This window comes from Chiloscyllium punctatum, chromosome 10, assembly GCF_047496795.1.
Source record: "Chiloscyllium punctatum isolate Juve2018m chromosome 10, sChiPun1.3, whole genome shotgun sequence".
Taxonomy (NCBI): domain Eukaryota; kingdom Metazoa; phylum Chordata; class Chondrichthyes; order Orectolobiformes; family Hemiscylliidae; genus Chiloscyllium; species Chiloscyllium punctatum.
The window spans coordinates 58,026,231-58,045,485 of NC_092748.1; the positions used below are offsets into that span (position 1 = coordinate 58,026,231).

The window sequence follows — 19,255 nt, forward strand, 5'->3', positions numbered from 1 at the left end:
GAACCGGGCAGTACGGGGTTCCCACATGGGCCGTATGGGCCCTAGCTATGCCTTGCTCTTTGCTGGCTACATAGAACAGTCCATCTTCCGTAATTACACCAGCACCACTCCCCAGCTCTTCCTCTGCTACATTGATGACTGCATTGGTGCCACCTCGTGCTCCTGCGAGGAATTTGAGCAATTCATCGACTTCACCAACACATTCCACCCTGACCTTAAATTTACCTGAACCACCTCTGACATCTCACTCCCCTTCCTGGACCTCTCCATCTCCATTAATGATGACTGATGCCCTCCAACGCATCTCGTCCACATCCCGCACATCCGCCCTCAGACCCCACCCCTCCAACCGTAACAAGGACAGAACGCCCCTGGTGCTCACCTTCCACCCTACCAACCTTCGCAAAAACCAAAGCATCCGCCGACATTTCCACCACCTCCACATGGACCCCACCACCAGGGATATATTTCCCTCCCCACTCCTTTCCGCCTTCCGCAAAGACCGTTCCCTCCGTGACTACCTGGTCAGGTCCCCACACCCCCCTACAACTCACCCTCCCATCCTGACGCCTTCCCCTGCCATCACAGGAATTGCAAAACCTGCGCCCACACCTCCTCCCTCACCTCCTTCCAAGGGCCTAAAGGAGCCTTGCACATCCATCAAAGTTTTACCTGCACATCCACTAATATCATTTATTGTATCCGTTGCTCCCGATGCGGTCTCCTCTACATTGGGGAGAGTGGACGCCACTTAGCAGAGCACTTTAGGGAACATCTCTGGGATGTACCAATCAACCACACAGCCCTGTGGCCCAACATTTCAACTCCCCCTCCCACTCTGCCGAGGACATGGAGGTCCTGGGCCTCCTTCACCGCCGCTCCCTCCCCACCAGACGCCCGGAGGAAGAACACCCCATCTTCCACCTCGGAACACTTCAACCCCAGGGCATCAATGTGGACTTCAACAGTTTCCTCATTTCCCCTTCCCCCACCTCACCCCAGTTCCAAACTTCCAGCTCAGCACTGTCCCCATGACTTGTCCTACCTGCCTATCTTCTTTTCTACCTATCCACTCCACTCTCCCCCCCCCCCCCCCCGAACTATCACGTTCATCCCTTCCCCCATTCACCTATTGTACTCTTGCTACTTTCTCCCCACCCCCACCCTCCTCTCACTTCTGTCTCCACCCTTCAGGCTCTCTGCCTGTATTCCTGAAGAAGGCTTTTGCCCGAAACGTCGATTTTACTGCTCCTCGGATGCTGCCTGAATTGCTGTGCTTTTCCAGCACTACTCTAATCTAGACTCTGGTTTCCAGTATCTGCAATCATTGTTTTTACCTCATATCCCTCTAAACCCTTCCTATTCATATACCCATCTAGATGCCTTTTAAATATTGTAATTGTACCAGCCATCTCCACCTCTTCTGGCAGCTCATTGTGTTCACAGATCACACTCTACATGAAAACGGTGCACCTTAGGTCCCTTTTAAATCTTTCCTCTCTCATCTTAAACCTATGCTCTCTAGTTTTGGACTTCCTTACCATGGGGAAAAAATCTTGGCTATTCACCCTATCCATGCCCTCCACGAATTTATAAACCTCTATAAGATCACCCTTCTGCTTTAATTATTTTTAGTTAAAGAGTTTCTGTTTGCCATTCTGCAAAGATAGAGACAAAAAAGCAGGTACTGGGATCCAAAGTGGACAGGCAGGATGCTAGAAGAACACAGCAAGCCAGGCAGCATGAGAAGGTAGAGAAGGGTTGAAGAAGAGTTACACCCAAAACATTGACTTCTCTACCTCATGATGCTGCCTGGCTTGCTGTGTTCTTCCAGCCTCCTGCCATTCTACAAAGTTGTTCATTAATAAATCAGTGCTGCAACATGTTTGCAAAAAATACTGTAGTTGGGTACAATGTATAACTCTACAGGTGCATTGTGCTGCAGTGTAAAAGCAATTTTCATTACCTGCCTTTGCATGGAAGTCAGCAAACTGTTAATGGAGGCAGCTAGATAGTTTCTGGATCGTTCCAGCTTCTGAGCAATCATGGCCAGCACATCACAGGACTGGCAGCATCACTCTGTTTTCTTGGCGAAACCGCAGGGTCCTCTCCTGCTCGTGCTGAACAGGTGCCTGATCTCTGCTACTACTCTGGCTGCAAGTTGCCTGGGTTGTTTCTCCCTTCCCCATCTGTACAACAATCAGTGTGAGGTTCTCAATAGCCTCTGATCCTAAATTCAGTTCATCTTTCGATCCCACTGACATTTCATTATCTGAGGTGGTGGGGGGTCCCATGTCAATGCTTTCTCTGGGCCATGAACAAGGGATGCTGGTCTTAGGGATATTCAGTGAGAGGCATGTCACTGTAAGAACATGTGGTAAGACAGGGTGCAAATTGGATGAGATACTCGCTATTGAGTGGCAACAGCAATGAATGCAGTTTGGTAAGATATAGTGAGGTAACTTGCTCAGTCTTGTGGTGAGGAGCAATCCACCAAAATTGATATGACTTGTGCTTAGGATAAAAACCACAAGATTCAACGATTCTTTTACTTGTAAATTATACGATTGAAAGTATATTGATGTTAAAGCATGCTCTACACCAGTGTTTCTCAACGGGGGCGGAAGCACCCCCTGAGGGGCGTTTGCCTTCCATCAATGGGCATTAACTCAAAGGGGACAGCAAGGGGGCACTGAATGATTTTGTGGAGAGTTAACCAATCACTTGGAAGACTGCCGTGTCCTTGAAGTCATGATTTGGAGATGCCGGTGTTGGACTGGGGTGTACAAACTTAAAAATCACACAACACCAGGTTATAGTCCAACAGGTTTAATTGGAAGCACACTAGCTTTCGGAGCGACGCTCCTTCATCAGGTGATGACCTTCAATTACCTGATGAAGGAGCGTCGCTCCGAAAGCTAGTGTGCTTCCAATTAAACCTGTTGGACGATAACCTGGTGTTGTGTGTCCTTGAAGGACATTGCTGTGTATAGATGGATAGTCGCATAACACAAGTCTGTTATTTTCCCTGCACCCATGGAGGCGTGCGCTCTGATTAGTTGGTGCGCTATTATTGATAGTCTTCTCTATGAATGGCAAATCATTTGAACTCGTTCGCAGTTGGCACTGATTCTACTGCCGAGATCAATATCACCTAACTTGTGTCGCTTCTAGGAAGACGAAACACAGCTTTTCAACTGTTTTACCAGGTGGCAGAATGAATGCACATTACAGCTAATTAGCCAATCAAATTTTGCCACTTGTCTGAGCATCTTATCGTGATAAGGTAATATCCATCAGGGTATTCGAGTGACAGTGTAAAAATGGCCGCATCGAGTAAGAAAAAGTGCAGGCAGTATAGCATGGACTATTTGCGATATGGCTTTATTCAATTTCCATCTAATAAGCAGTTACCACTGTGCTTGCTCTGTGAACAAAGTTTTTCCAACAAGGCCATGAAGCCTTCCTGTCTTATTAAACATTTGGAAAAGAAACACAGTGACAAAAAGGACAAAGATTTGGCATATTTTCAAACATTAAAGAATAAATTCAATCAGCAACCAACGATTTCCACTGCTTTTTCAAAGATGGGAGCCACAAATGTAGATGGCCTTGTGGCATCATACAACATAGCGAAGCTAATTGCAAAATGTGGTAAACCTCATTCCGTGGGTGAATTGTTGGTGCTTCCAGCTATTGCCGAAGTATTATCAACTTTGCTACATCAGGAACCCTCAATGACGATCAAGCGTATTCCTCTTAGCAATGACTCCGTGAGAAGGTGCATCGATGAAATGGCCTCAAATGTTGAGGATAAATGATGTTTCCTTTTGATATCGAAATAAATCACCTTACAAATTAATGAAAGTACTATATGCAGAAATCAAGCTTTACTTTTGGGGTACGTACGTTTCATCGACAAAAATGAAATATGAGAAGAACTACTTTTTGCTCTGGATCTACCGACAAATACCAAAGGTAAGACCATCTTTGACTGCGTCAAGGATTATTTTGATAAAAAGTCTGTTCCCCTCAAAAACATTTATGCTTGTGCTATGGATGGCAAGTGTGCTATGACTGGCCAACATCGGGGATTTATTGCATTATTAAAGAGAGAAGTGCCACATGTTTTCACAGTACACTGCATTATCCATCGGCAGCATCTGGCTGCAAAGAAACTTAGTGAAGCCTTCTCTCTACAAGTGGCAATAGATGTGGTAAATTATATAAAGAGACATGCTCTGAATGAACCACTTCTCCGCCAACTCTAAAGATAATGAAGATGAATTTCTGCAATTGCTGCTACACACAGAAGTGAGATGGCTCTCGAAAGGAATATGCCTCAATCGTTTCCATGAACTGTTCAATTCTATCATTGAATTCCTACACAGAAGTAATGAAAACCTTTGTATGAAAGCCGAAGCTGTAAAACACGACTGTGCATATCTTGCGGATATATTCGATAAGTGCATTTAACTGACCATGCAGATACAAGGAGATAATGTGAGTTTCATAAAAGCAAGGAATGCTGTCACATCTTTTATTGCAAAACTTGATCTCTTTCATTGGAATATCAGTCATCATGAGTTTTACCAGTTCCTGAGTTTAAACAAAATTGCGGAGGATGTTACTGATAATCAATTACTTATCTGCTCAGCTTTCATTTGTGCACTGCAGGATGATATGAAAATACAATTTGCTGATCTTATTGAGATGGAGATCCCTACATGGCTGACTGACCCCTTTATCTCATGCGCAGAAGAAATGGACGTTCGCCTTCAGGAAGAAATGACAGAGCTCCAAAATGACACTGCAATGAAAATTCGGTTTTCGCAAATGGGTGAGCCCCTTTTTTAGATTCAAGATGCCACCCAATGTCATTTCCTGCTATTAAGCGAAGATGCAAAGCGGTTTGCACTACCATTTCTTACCTCTTATTTGGTTGAGAAAGGATTCAGTGCCATCGCCAGAATACAAGATAAGACCCGCAATCACATGGATGTCGTTCAGCGTGGTGACCTGAGATTGCTTTTGACAAAAATTGAACCAGATGTATATGATTTAGCAAGACAACATGAACCACAAGGATCGCATTGACTATTTTGCTATCATAGACTAAATTTTATACAGAGTGAGCCAAAAGTAGGTGGACAGTAAGAACAGTAATAAATGATAACATTTATTTTTTGTTGTATATAAAACATATTTCACAAAAGTTTTCCATTTTCAGCACTGCAGTGTATTGCAGTTACATGTGCAAAAACAGACTTTGGTGATTGGGGGCATTGCATGATTTCAAGATAAGAAGGGGGCGTTGAATACGGAAAGATTGAGAAACACTGCTCTACACGATTAAATATTTAGTAATATAATTGAAATCACCATAATATATAGTAATTTAAAGGATGATCAACTAGAATGAAACTAGTGAGAAATCATTTTAACTTGGGATACATTTGTAGTGAATGTAGGTTCCCAATATGAATTACTATTAGGTAATTGTTTCTGGTAACTGCTTGTAATTTTCACTGGAATCCTATATCCAGTCTGTTTTCAAGACCCATTATTAATAACAGAAAATATATGCTACATTACGTGCCCAGTATTTTGCAGTATGTCAAAACCATATTTGTTGCATTTTTCAAATATAGGAAATTTTATTTAAGACCAAAAGGCATGTTAACAGATGATTTACTGTATTTTTTGCTCATTTTTTTATACTGCTTTCAATTGTCATTAAATGTAAATCTTGTCTGTTTTTAACGTAAACAATTTATTGTAATCTATATTCGATTTCAAAACTGTCTAAAGTAAAGTTTAACTAAGTTAACCCAGTTAACAAATGGCCAATTGGAAAACAACCAAACCTTTCAAAGATAGTCTTAATTTGATTTGCTGCATAGGTCTCGAATAGTGTTCCATTGGCACCCAGCCCAGATGTAGCACCTGACCACCGACTTAGTTCTACAGAGTGTACAAAAGTGGACTCTTCACTTATATATTTTCAATACTGATTTTAACTATTATCAGCATTGTTAGTTTTGGTGAGAAACTGTATCCATTATAAGAAAAAGGAAAATGTGTTTAAACTTCTTCCAATCACCAAGAAGCATCCAGTCCTTGCTCTAGCAATCTTTGTTGTTACCTTAAATTCTACCGTCAGAGATCAGTTAGCTCAGTTGGCTAGACAGCTGAGAGGTCCCAATAGTATTCCAATTTCTGCACCAGCCGAGATTAATGTAGAAGTTCTGCTTTCTCAATCTCACCCCTCACCTGAGATATAGTAATCCTAAGGTTAAACCCACTACCAGTCATCTTTCTCTAATGAGACTGTGGAACTATAAATTTTAGAGTACATTTCATTTTTATTGATCATTTCATAGAAATGTATCTGGCAAGTACCAAGATGAAGAAGGAACACCTGGGAATATCTGAATGTTTGTTCTCAGGATGGAATGGAGAATGCTGAGGCAAGAAGGAAAATGAAAATCCTACATGTTCCAATGTAACAACGTGAGAAACGTTTGTTTAGAATGTGGAAATTGCACAGTAAACCCATGAAACGTATTGTGTTCGCCATCAATAAACCAATATCCTATTTTTTAAGTTCAGCAAAAAAGCTCAGATGAAAATTGAGATTTAATGTATGTTAGAAAATCACTTGACAGAACCTAGTCAAGCAGTTGGAGTTTGTCGGTTGTATTAGTTCTGAAAAGATAAATTTGCATAATTTAAACAGGCCATAGTCCTGCTCTCTCTCTCTCTCATTAAAGAGAGATGACTTTTGGTGATTTAACCTGAGGGTTACAACGCCTTAGGCAAGGGGAGAGGTTGACAAAGAGAATTTTGCATGATAACCTCAGCCAGTGTGGGAATTGAACCCATTCTTGGAAGAGTGAGCTATGAGGAGGATGCAGAGATGTTGCAGTTGATTTGTACAGGCCGACTGAGTGAGCAAATGCAAGGCAGATGCAGTATAATGTGGATAAGTGCTAGGTTATTCAAATAGGAAGGCAGATCATTATTTGAATCGCTGTAAATTTAGAATGGAATGTTTGATGAGACCTGGGTGGCGTCGTGCACCAGTTGTTGAAAGTAAGCACAGAAGTGCAGCAGACAACAATGAGGGCAAACTGTGTGTTGACCTTCATACCATGAGGTTCTGTGTACAGGAACAAGGATGTTACACAGCTACACAGGGCATTGGTGAGGCCACACGTGGAATAGTGTATGTAGTTTTGGTCTCCTTATTTGTGGAAGGATATTCTTACTACTGAAACAGGGCAGCAAAGATTTACCAAAGTTAAATCATGAGGGGCATAGATAAAGATCTCTTCCCTCGGGTCAGGGAGTTCAAAATTAAAGGGCGTAGTTTTAAGGTGAGAGGAGAAAGACTTAAAAGGGACCTGAAGGGCATTTTTTTCACACACAGGATGGTTCATAAGTGGAATGAACTGCCAAAGAAGTGGTGGATGGAGGTATATTTACAACATTTAAAATACATTTGGACAGGTACATAAAAAGGAAACGTTTAGAGGGATATGGGCCAAACACAGGAAAACAGGGTTAGTTTACTTTGTAAAACTTGATCATCATTCATGAGTTGGACCAGTGTCTTGTTTCTGTGACTATATGTATAAGGGAAAATTGAGTCTTTTAGGATTGTATTCACTTAGAAGCATAAGGGGGAATCTGATAGAAACTATAAAATTCTAACAGGACTAGGTAGTTTAGACGCAGGAAGGATATTCTCAGCAGTGGGGGAAGTCCACGACCAGTGGTCATGGGTTAAGGATAAAGGACAAACCTTTTAGGACGAAGATAGGAGAGCTTTTTTTCACCCAGAGGATGATGAACTTGTGGAATTCACTACCAAAGAAAGTGCTTGAGACCAAAATATGCAACTTCAAGGAGGTAGCGCTCCTTGTCTCATAGCCAGAGAGGGATCAGGGAATGTGAGGGAAGTGGTGATTAGGGTATTGAGCGTGATATCAACCATAAATGGCAAAGCAGACTCGAGGATCTGGTTTGCAGCATCTGCAGTCATTGGTTTTACCTCGTTGATTTTAACCCTACTGCGAATCCTCTTGCAAGGATGCTTGCCTTGAAGAAGTTTTCCTCCTCTCTCTCTACAAGAATCTCAGGGAGTCCCTCTGCCACTGCAACTCCCAGGTACTCTATGCTACTCTCTCCCCATCCCCACCCTCCTCTAGCTTATCTCTCCACGCTTCAGGCTCACTGCCTTTATTCCTGATGAAGGGCTTTTGCCCGAAACGTCGATTTCGAAGCTCCTTGGATGCTGCCTGAACTGCTGTGCTCTTCCAGCACCACTCATCCAGAATCTGATTTCCAGCATCTGCAGTCATTGTTTTTTAGCAGGTTGAATAGCCTCCTCCGGCTCCTGCTCCTGTCAAGATTTCTCTGTAAACCCGATCAGTCAACTCGATCCACGTATATTACAGAAATGTAAATATGTGATTCAGATCCAACGCCCCATTTTCTCCTACCCCTCCCCTTCCCGTCCCCCACCAGGAGCCGCGAGCGCCGTTACCCGGGTGACTCTCTGACCTCTGACCCCTGACGTTTGCGCGCCTGCATTCCGGCGTCTCGTGACATCACAGTTGCAGCATGGCGGTCAAGGTGACACAAGCGAGATTCCCTGTCTCATTGTAGCTTTAACAGAGATTCACATTGAGGGTTGTACTGTAGATTCTGTCAACTGATGAAGGGTTTGACTAGTAGATCTGTATTGTATATATTTCAAATGAACGGTCGTCGTGTTTGTTTTTTTTGCACTCTGTTGATGTTTGCAGGCCTAGCGCTTGGCCTTGAGTTACCTTTAAACGATTTTAAAAAACGAAGTGTGTATTTATATTGAACAACTTTACGTGTTATTATCCGAATATGAGTGTTTTGAATATATGTATACTGCAGGCAGCTCACTGTCACGGTAAAGATTTATAATGTTTTGCGGATCGAAAGAGCTAAATGTGTTGTTTCGTATAACTGAAATAATGAAACTTAGTTTCTAAACGTAAAGTCGAGGCAGTTCGGACGTGTGTGAGCTTCTGCTAAAAAGGAAGGGTTAAGAAATCCTTATTTGGGAGCACCTTCTTCAGTGTCAAGCTTGCATAACTAGTTACAACCAGGAACAAGAGATAATTAGTATCATGTACCCATATATGTCAATTGAGCAAATTACAATTTAAATACTGTTCAAAATTGTGAAATGAATTACATTATTTAATGTACTTCTTTAGATATCATTTTCCAATATAATTCATTTGTGTAACAGACATAACAAGTGTTTTTGTTATTTCAGGTGCAGTCTACTAAAAGGGCAGACCCCAGTGAATTAAAAGCAGTATTCTTGAAGGTAATGGAAAGTTTATGTAATTTCGGTAAACTCTAATTTTTATTTGTATTTTAACTGTTACTATAGATTAAATAGACCTTTGGACTCAATGTGAGAAGTAGATCTTAACATTTTAAAATTTATATTAAAAATTATAAACAAAGTTTTAGGGCTTATTGATTCAATTAACATTTAAGGATGTACTAGGTGTATCAGTTGTGAATGATGAATTAATGCAGTATTGTGATTTTGGGAGGCAGGTGTACTAAGTAAAGTAACATTTGTTTGTGATTAGTTTCTTGTGTTTGTAGTGCTGAATGCAGTGTTTTCTTAATAGTGGAAATCTGAATATGAAATTCCCTTGACCTGCCTTTGTTCAACCGTTTAGAGGTTTAGCCACTAACAAAGAGATGATTATTTTCTGCAGGCTTTAACATAAAAGCAAAGTACTATCAATTTTGTAAATATTATGTAAAAATAGGTGGGAATGCTCTGCAGTTCTGTTACTATCTATGGAGAGAGAAATATAACTTGTGGGCGGCACGGTGGCACAGTGGTTAGCACTGCTGCCTCACAGCGCCAGAGACCCGGGTTCAATTCCCGCCTCAGGCGACTGACTGTGTGGAGTTTGCACATTCTCCCCGTGTCTGCGTGGGTTTCCTCCGGGTGCTCCGGTTTCCTCCCACTCTCCAAAGACGTGCAGGTAAGGTGAATTGGCCATGATAAATTGCCCGTAGTGTTAGGTAAGGGGTAGATATAGATATAGATGTAGGGGTATGGGTGGGTTACGCTTCGGCGGGGCAGTGTGGACTTGTTGGGCCGAAGGGCCTGTTTCCATACTGTAAGTAATCTAATCTAATCTAATCTAATCTAATCTAATCTAATAACTTGCATCTTGGCTATGTGCATGCATAGGGTGAATGAGACGCAACCGCATGTGGAAATTATTGAAAACATTGCATATAAAATTTCTCCTTGACTCTGCCATGCTCTGTAGTTGTAATTTTTATCCCCAAAAACTGAAAGTTGAGATAAAATACAGCCTTTTTTTTTTCTGTGCTGGTCTCTGCAAGTGCACATTTTGTCATGACAGCCGAAAATCACTTTTTAAGTCACTGATTCGCTGTGATACAATGAGGACGAGAGAATACCTTTAAGTAGACTTGGAAGTATTAGTGCTATATGTATTGTAACAGGTTAAACAAAGATCCATTAGAAGTGTTTAAGATGTCAAATTAAGGTATGGAATATTATGAAATTTGGACGAATCTGAGTCAATAATGATATCTGTGTGCAGATGAGACATGCACATAACAAATATTAGAGGATACTCGAATGGAATAGGGAAATAGTAGTAAGAGAGGGTGTTACATTATTCTGTTTTTTTGTCTATGAAGTTTCTTGCGTATTTAGTTTAAACCACTACAAATCATCTAATAGGGTACTAAGTGCTGCCTGTTATATTCCTTTGATGCTAGATATCAGCCTTTTGGATGGTCTCTGCAGTTTCCTCTTGCTTGAATGTTTGTTTTGATTTGGTGACCAAGCCCGAATCCAGCATTGGTGTTGTCAGTCATTCATCCTTAAAAGTGAAAAGTACTCCCTTGTGGTTTCTTTTGTCCTGGATGATCTGTTTGTGATAATTTAAAAAATGCGAACTGATTTACTGTTACATTAAAAACCTACAATAAAATATATTTTTGCTTTATTTCCTATATTTTCAATATTTACTTTGAGCATTTAGCAGTAGTCTTGGGCTGAAAGAAAATCATTTGTTCAACCAAGGAATTCTTAAGAAAGCAAAGCAGTTGTGTGCAGTGACTTGCCACAGGGATCAGTGCTGGATCCCATATTGTTTATGTAAGTTTGTGATGATACAAAGTTTTGTTAGGTGGTTGACTGAAGAGGTGGTGTTTGGTAACAGAAAGATGTTGAACAAATTGGTCAGGTGGGCAGATCATTGGGTGGAATTTAACCCTAATATCAAGGAGGAACAAGACAAGGGAATACTTAATGACTTGGCAGGACATGAGAAGTTCAGAGGGATCTCTGCGCGTTTGCCTATGCATTCATGAAGGTTGATAGAGTAATTAAGGCATACGGGATACATGCCTTAATCAGTGATGGCGTAGATTATAACAGCAGGGGCATCATATTGGAGCCTTACAGAATTTTGGTTAGGCCACAGTTGGACTACTGTATGCAGTTTTGGTAACCATACTGTAGGAAGGATATGATTGCACTGGAAGGGTGCAAAAGAGATTTACCGGGAAGTTCCCTGGGATGGAGCATTTCAGCTATGAAGAGAGGTTACATAAGTTCAGGTTTTCTTTTAAAGTTTGAGGGAGGAACCTGACAGAGGTGCATAAGATTAGAAGGGACGTAGACAGGGTGGATGGAGAGTAGCTGTTCCCTGTTAACTTGTTAACCTAGTGGGATCTGGAATGCACTGGCTGGGAGGATGATTGAAGCAGGAAATCTTGGAACCTTTTGTTTTTAAGCACTTGGTTGCCATTTAAAGTGTCATAACGTTCAAGGTCTTATGTGGCAAAGTGAAACTGGTGTCGGTAATGGCATATTTTTGGTGACACAGAATTGATGAGCTGATGGGCTTCTGTGTTGGCTGATTCTGTGCTTGCATTTATATGGCACCTTGCATTTATACTGCCACAAAGCATTTTAAAGTTGAAGTAATTTTGAAATGTAACTAATGCAATAACTATTGTCAATTATTATAAATGAAAGGTTAAATAGTAGTTTTCAGTTTCTGCAGAATAATCAGTAGTATTTCCTGACAAATTGTAATATCTTGGGGCATGCACTTAAAGTGAGAGGGGCAAAGTGCAAAGGAGATGTGAAAGGCAAGTTATGTTTACACAACGTGGTAGGAGTCTGGAACGCACTGTCAGGGCTGGTGGTGGAGGCAGATACAATAAGGGTGTTTAAGATACTTTTAGATAAACTCATGAATATGCAAGGAATGGAAGGGTATGGACCAAGGGCAGGCAGGCAGAGATTAGTTTAATTTGGTGCTATGTTTGACACAACATCGTGGGCCCAAGTGACCATTTCTCTGCTGTACAGTTGTGTTCACTGTACTGTCTCAAAATAGTCTGTTGAAGAATATGACAGCAACATTTGAGAAAATCTTCTGGAACTTGAATGGATGTTCACATTCCTTCATACTAGAAAGATGTCATGACATTTGATTCAAATTTTAACTGTTGTGGCTCTAGGCACGAGTTATGAATGGAACTGCATTAAGCTATTAATGTGAAGTATTATTTACATCCTAATAATGTTGTGACTCCAGCACGCTCCCGTGCTTTGCACTAGGGAGTGTAAGACTAAACCGGTTCCTAATTAATAGGGCATATATGCCTGGCCTATATTTGGCAACGTGAAGAAGTAGTTTATGTCAGTTCAGCATATAGTTTAAAAATTGCCTCTTGATATTTGCTGTAACGTTGTAGGCTGTCATTTGAGTCTTTCTTTTGCCTGGTACAGGTTGTCTGTTTTCACAAGCAACCTGGTAGCTTAGCCAGTTAAGTGCTATATTGCTATGTCTGTAATGCCACCTAACCTCCTGTAGCTGAATAAATGTCATTGGCACTTGAGGCTACTGTAATGGATGCCATATAAAAGTTAAATAGTTGATTTTGGAAGAAGCACATTTTGATAGAAGTGCTGCCAAAGTTTTTGGGAATTAAAATTGTACTTAGCTGACAAGGTATCACAGTATTGGCATCTGTAGTTAGGACTTTCTGAACCTTGCTTTTAAAGAATTTTGTAGGTTAGTGGGAAGGAAAGAGGTCTGTAGAAGTTGATAGTTTGGCAAGTTTTTCAAATACATTTTTATGGAATTAGTATGCAGTAAGATTTATTCTCCTTGATTTAAAAGCTGTATATTGGTATGTCAAGATGATGTGAACAAATTAGTCATAGAGCTATCCAGTGCAGAAAAAGGCCCTTCAGTCCAACGAGCCCAAAAGAGCCACCTAACTATTTTAATTCCATTTTTGGCACATAGTGGATTCTGTATACCTGTTTATCACTTATGCTGACTTAATTTACATTTAAAAGGTTATAAATACACATTAAAGTTAGGATGTGATAAACTTGGCACTTACGTAATGCAAGCACTTTACATCTATCACATTAACTTAAGAATGCTGGTAGTTAGTTCCAAAGTAACAATTTATTAATAATTTGGCTTGTCTTGTCTCTTTAAAAGAGTTATTGAATTAGTCCAGATCTTGAGCTATTTTTCCATAATCTTGCAAATTTGAAATAACTTTTTAACTATGTGGTGTATACATGCTTATGTATTATTGTATTGCTTTTAATTAATCTTGATGGGCCAGAATTTGCTGCAGCAGTTATTTGAACATTTTGTTGTCGTTTCACTAAGCCTTGCATGTTTAGGGTATTACATCGAGTCGTAGAGATGTACAGCATGGAAACAGGCCCTTCGGTCCAACCCGTCCATGCCAAACAGATATCCCAACCCAATCTAGTGCCACTTGTCAGCACCCGGCCCATATCCCTCCAAACTCTTCCGATTCATGTACCCATCCAGATGCCTTTTTAACTGTTCCAATTGTACTAGCATCCACCACTTCCTCTGGCAGCTTATTCCATACATGTACCACCCTTTGCGTGAAAGAGTTGCCCCTGAGGTCTTTTTTATATCTTTCCCCTCTCACCCTAAACCTATACCGTCTAGTTCTGGACTCCCCGACTCCAGGGAAAATACTTTCCCTATTTATCCTATCCATGCCCCTCATGATTTTGTAAACCACTATAAGGTCACCCCCACCCTCCAAACTTCCGACGCTCCAGGGAAAACAGCCCCAGCGTGTTCAGCCTCTCACCATAGCTCAAATCCTTCAACCCTGGCAACATCCTTGTAAGTTTTTTTTCTGAACCTTTTCAAGTTTCGCAACATCCTTCCGATAGGAAGGAAACCAGAATTGCATGCAATGTTCCAAAATTGGCCTAACCAATGTCTGCAACATAACATCCCAAATCCTGTACTCAATACTCGACCAATAAAGAAAAGCATACCAAATGCCGCCTTCACTCTCTTTCAAGGAGCTATGAACCTGCACTCCCAAGGTCTCTTTGTTCAGCAACATTCCCTGGGAGCTTGTGTCTTTTAGTGTGTCCAAGAGCTGAAAATGTGAATATAGAAGGTGAAAACAGTTATCTACCAAGTGATGGGGAGGCCACCAATTTTGTATCTTCTAAGCAATCAGGTTGAAAGACTATAACCCTAAAAGTATTAGAATTGAGAAATGCAAAAAAATGCAGGTGAACTCAATGCCAAATTGGTTACTGGAGGAAGTAGACATGAAAAGAAATTGGATTAAGGGTTGATGTGGAAAATGAGACAGGTAGCAAAAATAAAACTTGATAACGTTTTAAATTAAATTAAAACTTGACTACCATCTCCCCAGTAGTAGTGGATTGGTTAAAATTTCTGAGTCTCTGGGGTCTTTTGAAAGTGAGTGTCACTTTTTTTAACTAAAGGCAACATATTGCAGATACTAGAATTCTGAAACAGACACAAAATGCTGGAGAAACTCAGGTCTGGCAGCATCTGTGGAGAGAGAAACTTTATTCTGAAGTCTTTATTCTGAAAAAGTCATATCAGACTCAAAATGTTAACTCTGCAGATGCTACTAGACTTGTGATACTTCTATTGCAATGTTAAAATAACATTTAAAACATAGATCAATTATTGTCTTAAATTATGCAAAATCTAAAGAACAGATCAACTGTATAAAGCAACAACGCCGTGGTGGCGCAGTGGTTAATGCTGTAATCTCACAGTGCCAGGGACCCAGGTTCGCTTCCAGTCTTGGGTGATTGTCTGTGTTGAATTTGTACATTCTCCTCGTGTCTGCGCAGGTTTCCTCCCGCAATCCAAAGATATACTGGTCAGGTGGGTTGTCCATAGTGTTTCAGAATGTGCAGGCCAGGTAGATTCGTCATGGTAGATGAAGAGGGATTACAGGGAAAGGGTAGAAGGCTAGATCTCGTTGGGATCATCTTCGGGTGTTTGGTGTGGACTCAATGGGCCAAATGGCCTGCTTCCACACTGGAGGGATTCTGTTTAAAAAAATGGTGTGCAGTATTTATGTATCTAAGCTAGTGTAAAGCTAACTTCTGCCTTCAGTCCTTGTAAATTGCTTCCAAATAGACAACTAGATTTCCTTTTAGTTTGAAAGTTCAGCTTGAGGTGGAGGGAAAGCAATTACGCACATTGCAAGGAATATAATGCCTTCTTTCAGATGAGCACAAATTTAACTTAAGCAACAGACTCAAAATGTTTATTTTAAATCTTTAATTCCCTATTCTCTATGATCATCTTAAAGGCCATAGTAAAATAATTTGATTGAATGGTTAATTTTTCTCCTAACATATATGTACTCGTGCAATGCATATTGAATAAACTTTCTTAAAAGTCAACTTGGTAAGGGAGAAATTTTGTTGAGCTGTGAGTGGAAAGATATAGGAATAAATGTGGATGGCTTTTTGAAAGAGTTGAACATGATGGACATAATTACCTCATCTTTATCTGCTTGCTAGTTCTTGATTATCCCAAAAAAATGCAACATTTTTTCCCATCTAACCAGTGAAGACCCTCAGGATCTTATGTTTCAATCTTGCTCTCTTAAACTCCCAACAAGTATAAGCCTAGCCTGTCTAACCTTTCCCCATAAAGCAGCCCATCTATTCTAGGCATTAGACATGTGATAAAATAATAAAGACATGGATAGCTTTCAGAGTAGATGAGTTGGTCTGAGGCAATATTACAGAAGTGGAAATAGGTGGTTTTTGTAAAGGCAGATACGTGGTCACAAGCTCATCTTGGAATCAGCTGTGCAACCAAGGTTGCAAACTGTCTGGTTGAGCTCAGTTTCTGAGAGGCATAGGAAACAGTTTGTTCCTAGTACTAAAGGCAATCATATTTGCCTTGCAAATATTTAAGCCAAGCAAATTTTTGCTTAGTACTGTTAAAGATTTTGATTGCTAAGTTAAATTGAGATAGTTGAGAGGGCTGCTGCTGAGCTAGAGTTGGGTTCGTCAGTACAACTTGTGGAAACTATTGTATGATCTCACTAAGGTGCATCATGTAGATGAGAATAGGAGCGCTGAAGTGTATGTTATTGGTTGAAACTAGATATAGCAACCAGAATTGGGGAAAAATTGCTAGCCCTGGCTCAGTTGAAAACATTGTTGTCTTTGAATCAGTAGCTTGTGGGTTCAAGTTTCATTTCAGGGTTTGAGCACACAAATCGAAGCTGATAATATTGAAGTGACATTGAAGAGTTAGAGATTTTAAGAGTTTTGGTAGCGGTAATAATGTTATTGTAATAACAATTGCTATTTTGAACAACTGCTGCAGAAGCATAAATTCAAACCCCACCATCGAAGCTGGATGAATTTAAATCAAATTAATAAATCTGGAACTAAAATACTTGCCTCATTAGTAGCAATCATGAAACAATATATTGTTGTAACAACTCACCTGGCTCATGATGTTCAGTGGAGGAAACCTGTCTTCTTTCCCTGTACTGGTCTATGTATGCTTCTAGTCACATATGAGTGGGCCAGGTGCAAAGTTAATGTGTTCATTTGAGGAAGTTGGGAAACTCAGCATTTAAAAGATGTAAGAAGGACTTCATTGTACTCCGAATGGACCTGGAACAGCAGGAACCTTTATTTTAGGCCTAGCTAAGCCACCACCCTTGCCCCTACGATCATGGATCTCTGTTCAACTGACCATTGCACCATCTCTCCCAGCCGTTGTGATCTCTGTCATTCAGCAACCCAAAAAGCATAATAATTTTGTACTTTGTTCTGTTGGATAGCCACGTTAGTAACACCTTTGAATCAGGTTGGCTTCTGGACAGGGCTCTGCTTTTTACTTGTTTCCAAAAATAGCAAAATTCAGGGAATCTGCACTGTTTTCTCCCTCCATTGTTCTTGACAGGGTATGTAAGTAGTCCAACTAGGGAAGGCATTAAACTGGACCTGGTTTTGGAAAATGAGGCTGGCCTCGTGAACGCAGTTTTAGCAGGGGAGTATTTTGCGAATAGTAACCATAATACCTTGAGTTTTAAGATACTTGCAGTTAGGGATAACAGCAGACCTTTGTATCCTCTTTGGCCACAGGCAAGGTCCCAGACGACTGGAGAATAGCCCATGTTGTACCATTGTTTAAGAAGGGTAGCAAGGCTAATCCTGGAAATTACAGGCCTGTGAGTCTAATGTTGATGGTAGGGAAATTTATTGGAAAAGATTCTTGTGGACAAGATCTATATGCATTTAGAAGCAAATGGACTTATTAGCGATGGCATAGTTTTGTGTGGGGGAGGTTGTACCTCACGAATTTTATCACTTTTTTTTGACGAGATGACGATGATTGATTGTTGTTTACATGGACTTCAGTAAAGCCCTTGACATGGCAGACTGGTACAAAAGATGAAGTCACATGGTATCAGAGGTGAGCTGGCAAGATGGATACAGAACTGGCTTAGTCATAAAAGACAGAGGGTAACAGTGGAAGGATGCTTTTCAGAATGGAGGGTTGTGACTAGTGGTGTTCCACTGGGATCAGTGCTGGGACCTGTATTGTTTGTGGGCTACGTAAATGATTTGGAGGAAAACATAGCTGGTCTAATTAGTGAGTTTGTGGATGATACAAAGTTTGGTGGAGTTGCGGATAGTGAGGAGGATTGTCAGAGGACAGCAGGATATTGAGGCATGGGCAGAAAAATGGCAGATAGAGTTTAATCCGGACAAATGTGAGGTGAAGTGTTTTGGAAGGCAAAATGCAGGTGGAAACGATACGGTGAATGGCAGAACCCTTAGGAGTATTGATATGTAGAGGGACCTGGGTATGCGGGTGTGCAGGTCCACCGGTCACTGAAGGTGACAGCACAGGTAGGTAAGGTAGTTTTAAAAAAAAAGCTTATGGCATGCTAGCCTTCGTTGGAAGAAGTATAAGGAAAAACAAGTTATGCTGCAGCTTCATCAAACTTTAGTTAGGCCACACTTGGAATATTGCATACAGTTCTAACAGAAAGATGTGGATGCTTTGGAGATGGTTCACCAGGATGTTACTTGCTATAGAGGATTTTAGCTATGAAGGAAGGTTGGAAAGACTGGGTTTATTTTTGCTGGAGCACAGGAGTTTGAGGGCAGCCTAATAGAAGTTTATAAGATTGTGAATGGCATGGATAGTATGTGGCTTTTTCCCAGGGTGGGTCAATTACAAGAGGACGCAAGTTCAAGATGGTGGAGGAAGGGTTTTAAAAGAGATATGCAAGGCAAGTTTTGTACACAAAATGTGGTGACTGCCTAGAACGCATTGCTAGAGAAGGTGGTGAAAGCAGACACAATAGACGCATTCAAGAAGCACCTGGACAAATACATGAATAGAAAGGGACAAGAGGGATACGGATCCCGTAAGCAGACACTGTTTTAGTGTGGATGTATTGGTGCAGGCTTGGAGGGCCAAAGGGTTTGTTCGTATGCTATATTGTTCTTTGTCCTTATTCAGTAATTATCACAGTCGTTTTCTACCAGTTAATGCCTAAGCACACTTAAATTCCCAGACTACAATATGTGCTCCTGCTTTGAAATGTTTTGTTACAAAGTGAAGTCTATTTTGACATGTTTAATACAACATTCAGGCAAAAAATTGCCTTATTTCATGTGTCGAAAAGTTAATGTTTATATTGCAGTAATGCATTAAGTCAAACCCAAAAATCAAAATCTGTTTGTGTGTTGGAAGCTAGCTCTCCTTGTCCAAACGTTCTGTTTTACTTTATTCCTCCATCATTTTTCTTTATAAACCAAGTGGTCCCCTCAAGACACAAGCCATGT

The 19,255-nt window shown here is 40.7% G+C and overlaps 1 protein-coding gene and 1 pseudogene across 3 annotated transcripts in view; both read left to right on the forward strand.

Moving 5' to 3' along the window:
- The first annotated feature begins 3,323 nt into the window (after window positions 1-3,323).
- Window positions 3,324-4,271, forward strand: LOC140481762 (zinc finger BED domain-containing protein 5-like; annotated as a pseudogene).
- Window positions 4,272-8,559: 4,288 nt separating this feature from the next.
- The window catches only part of slc25a12 (solute carrier family 25 member 12), a 131,801-nt gene continuing 121,105 nt past the window's right edge, over window positions 8,560-19,255 (forward strand). The window contains exons 1-2 of one of the 3 annotated variants that reach the window (XM_072579241.1): window positions 8,560-8,640; window positions 9,323-9,376. In XM_072579241.1, coding sequence (XP_072435342.1) covers window positions 8,629-8,640; window positions 9,323-9,376 — 66 coding nt within the window. In that variant the 5' untranslated portion in view covers window positions 8,560-8,628. Of the gene's footprint in view, window positions 8,641-8,708; window positions 8,730-8,840; window positions 8,862-9,322; window positions 9,377-19,255 lie in introns of those variants that run through there. The other 2 variants (XM_072579242.1, XM_072579243.1) reach the window with 2 other exon arrangements.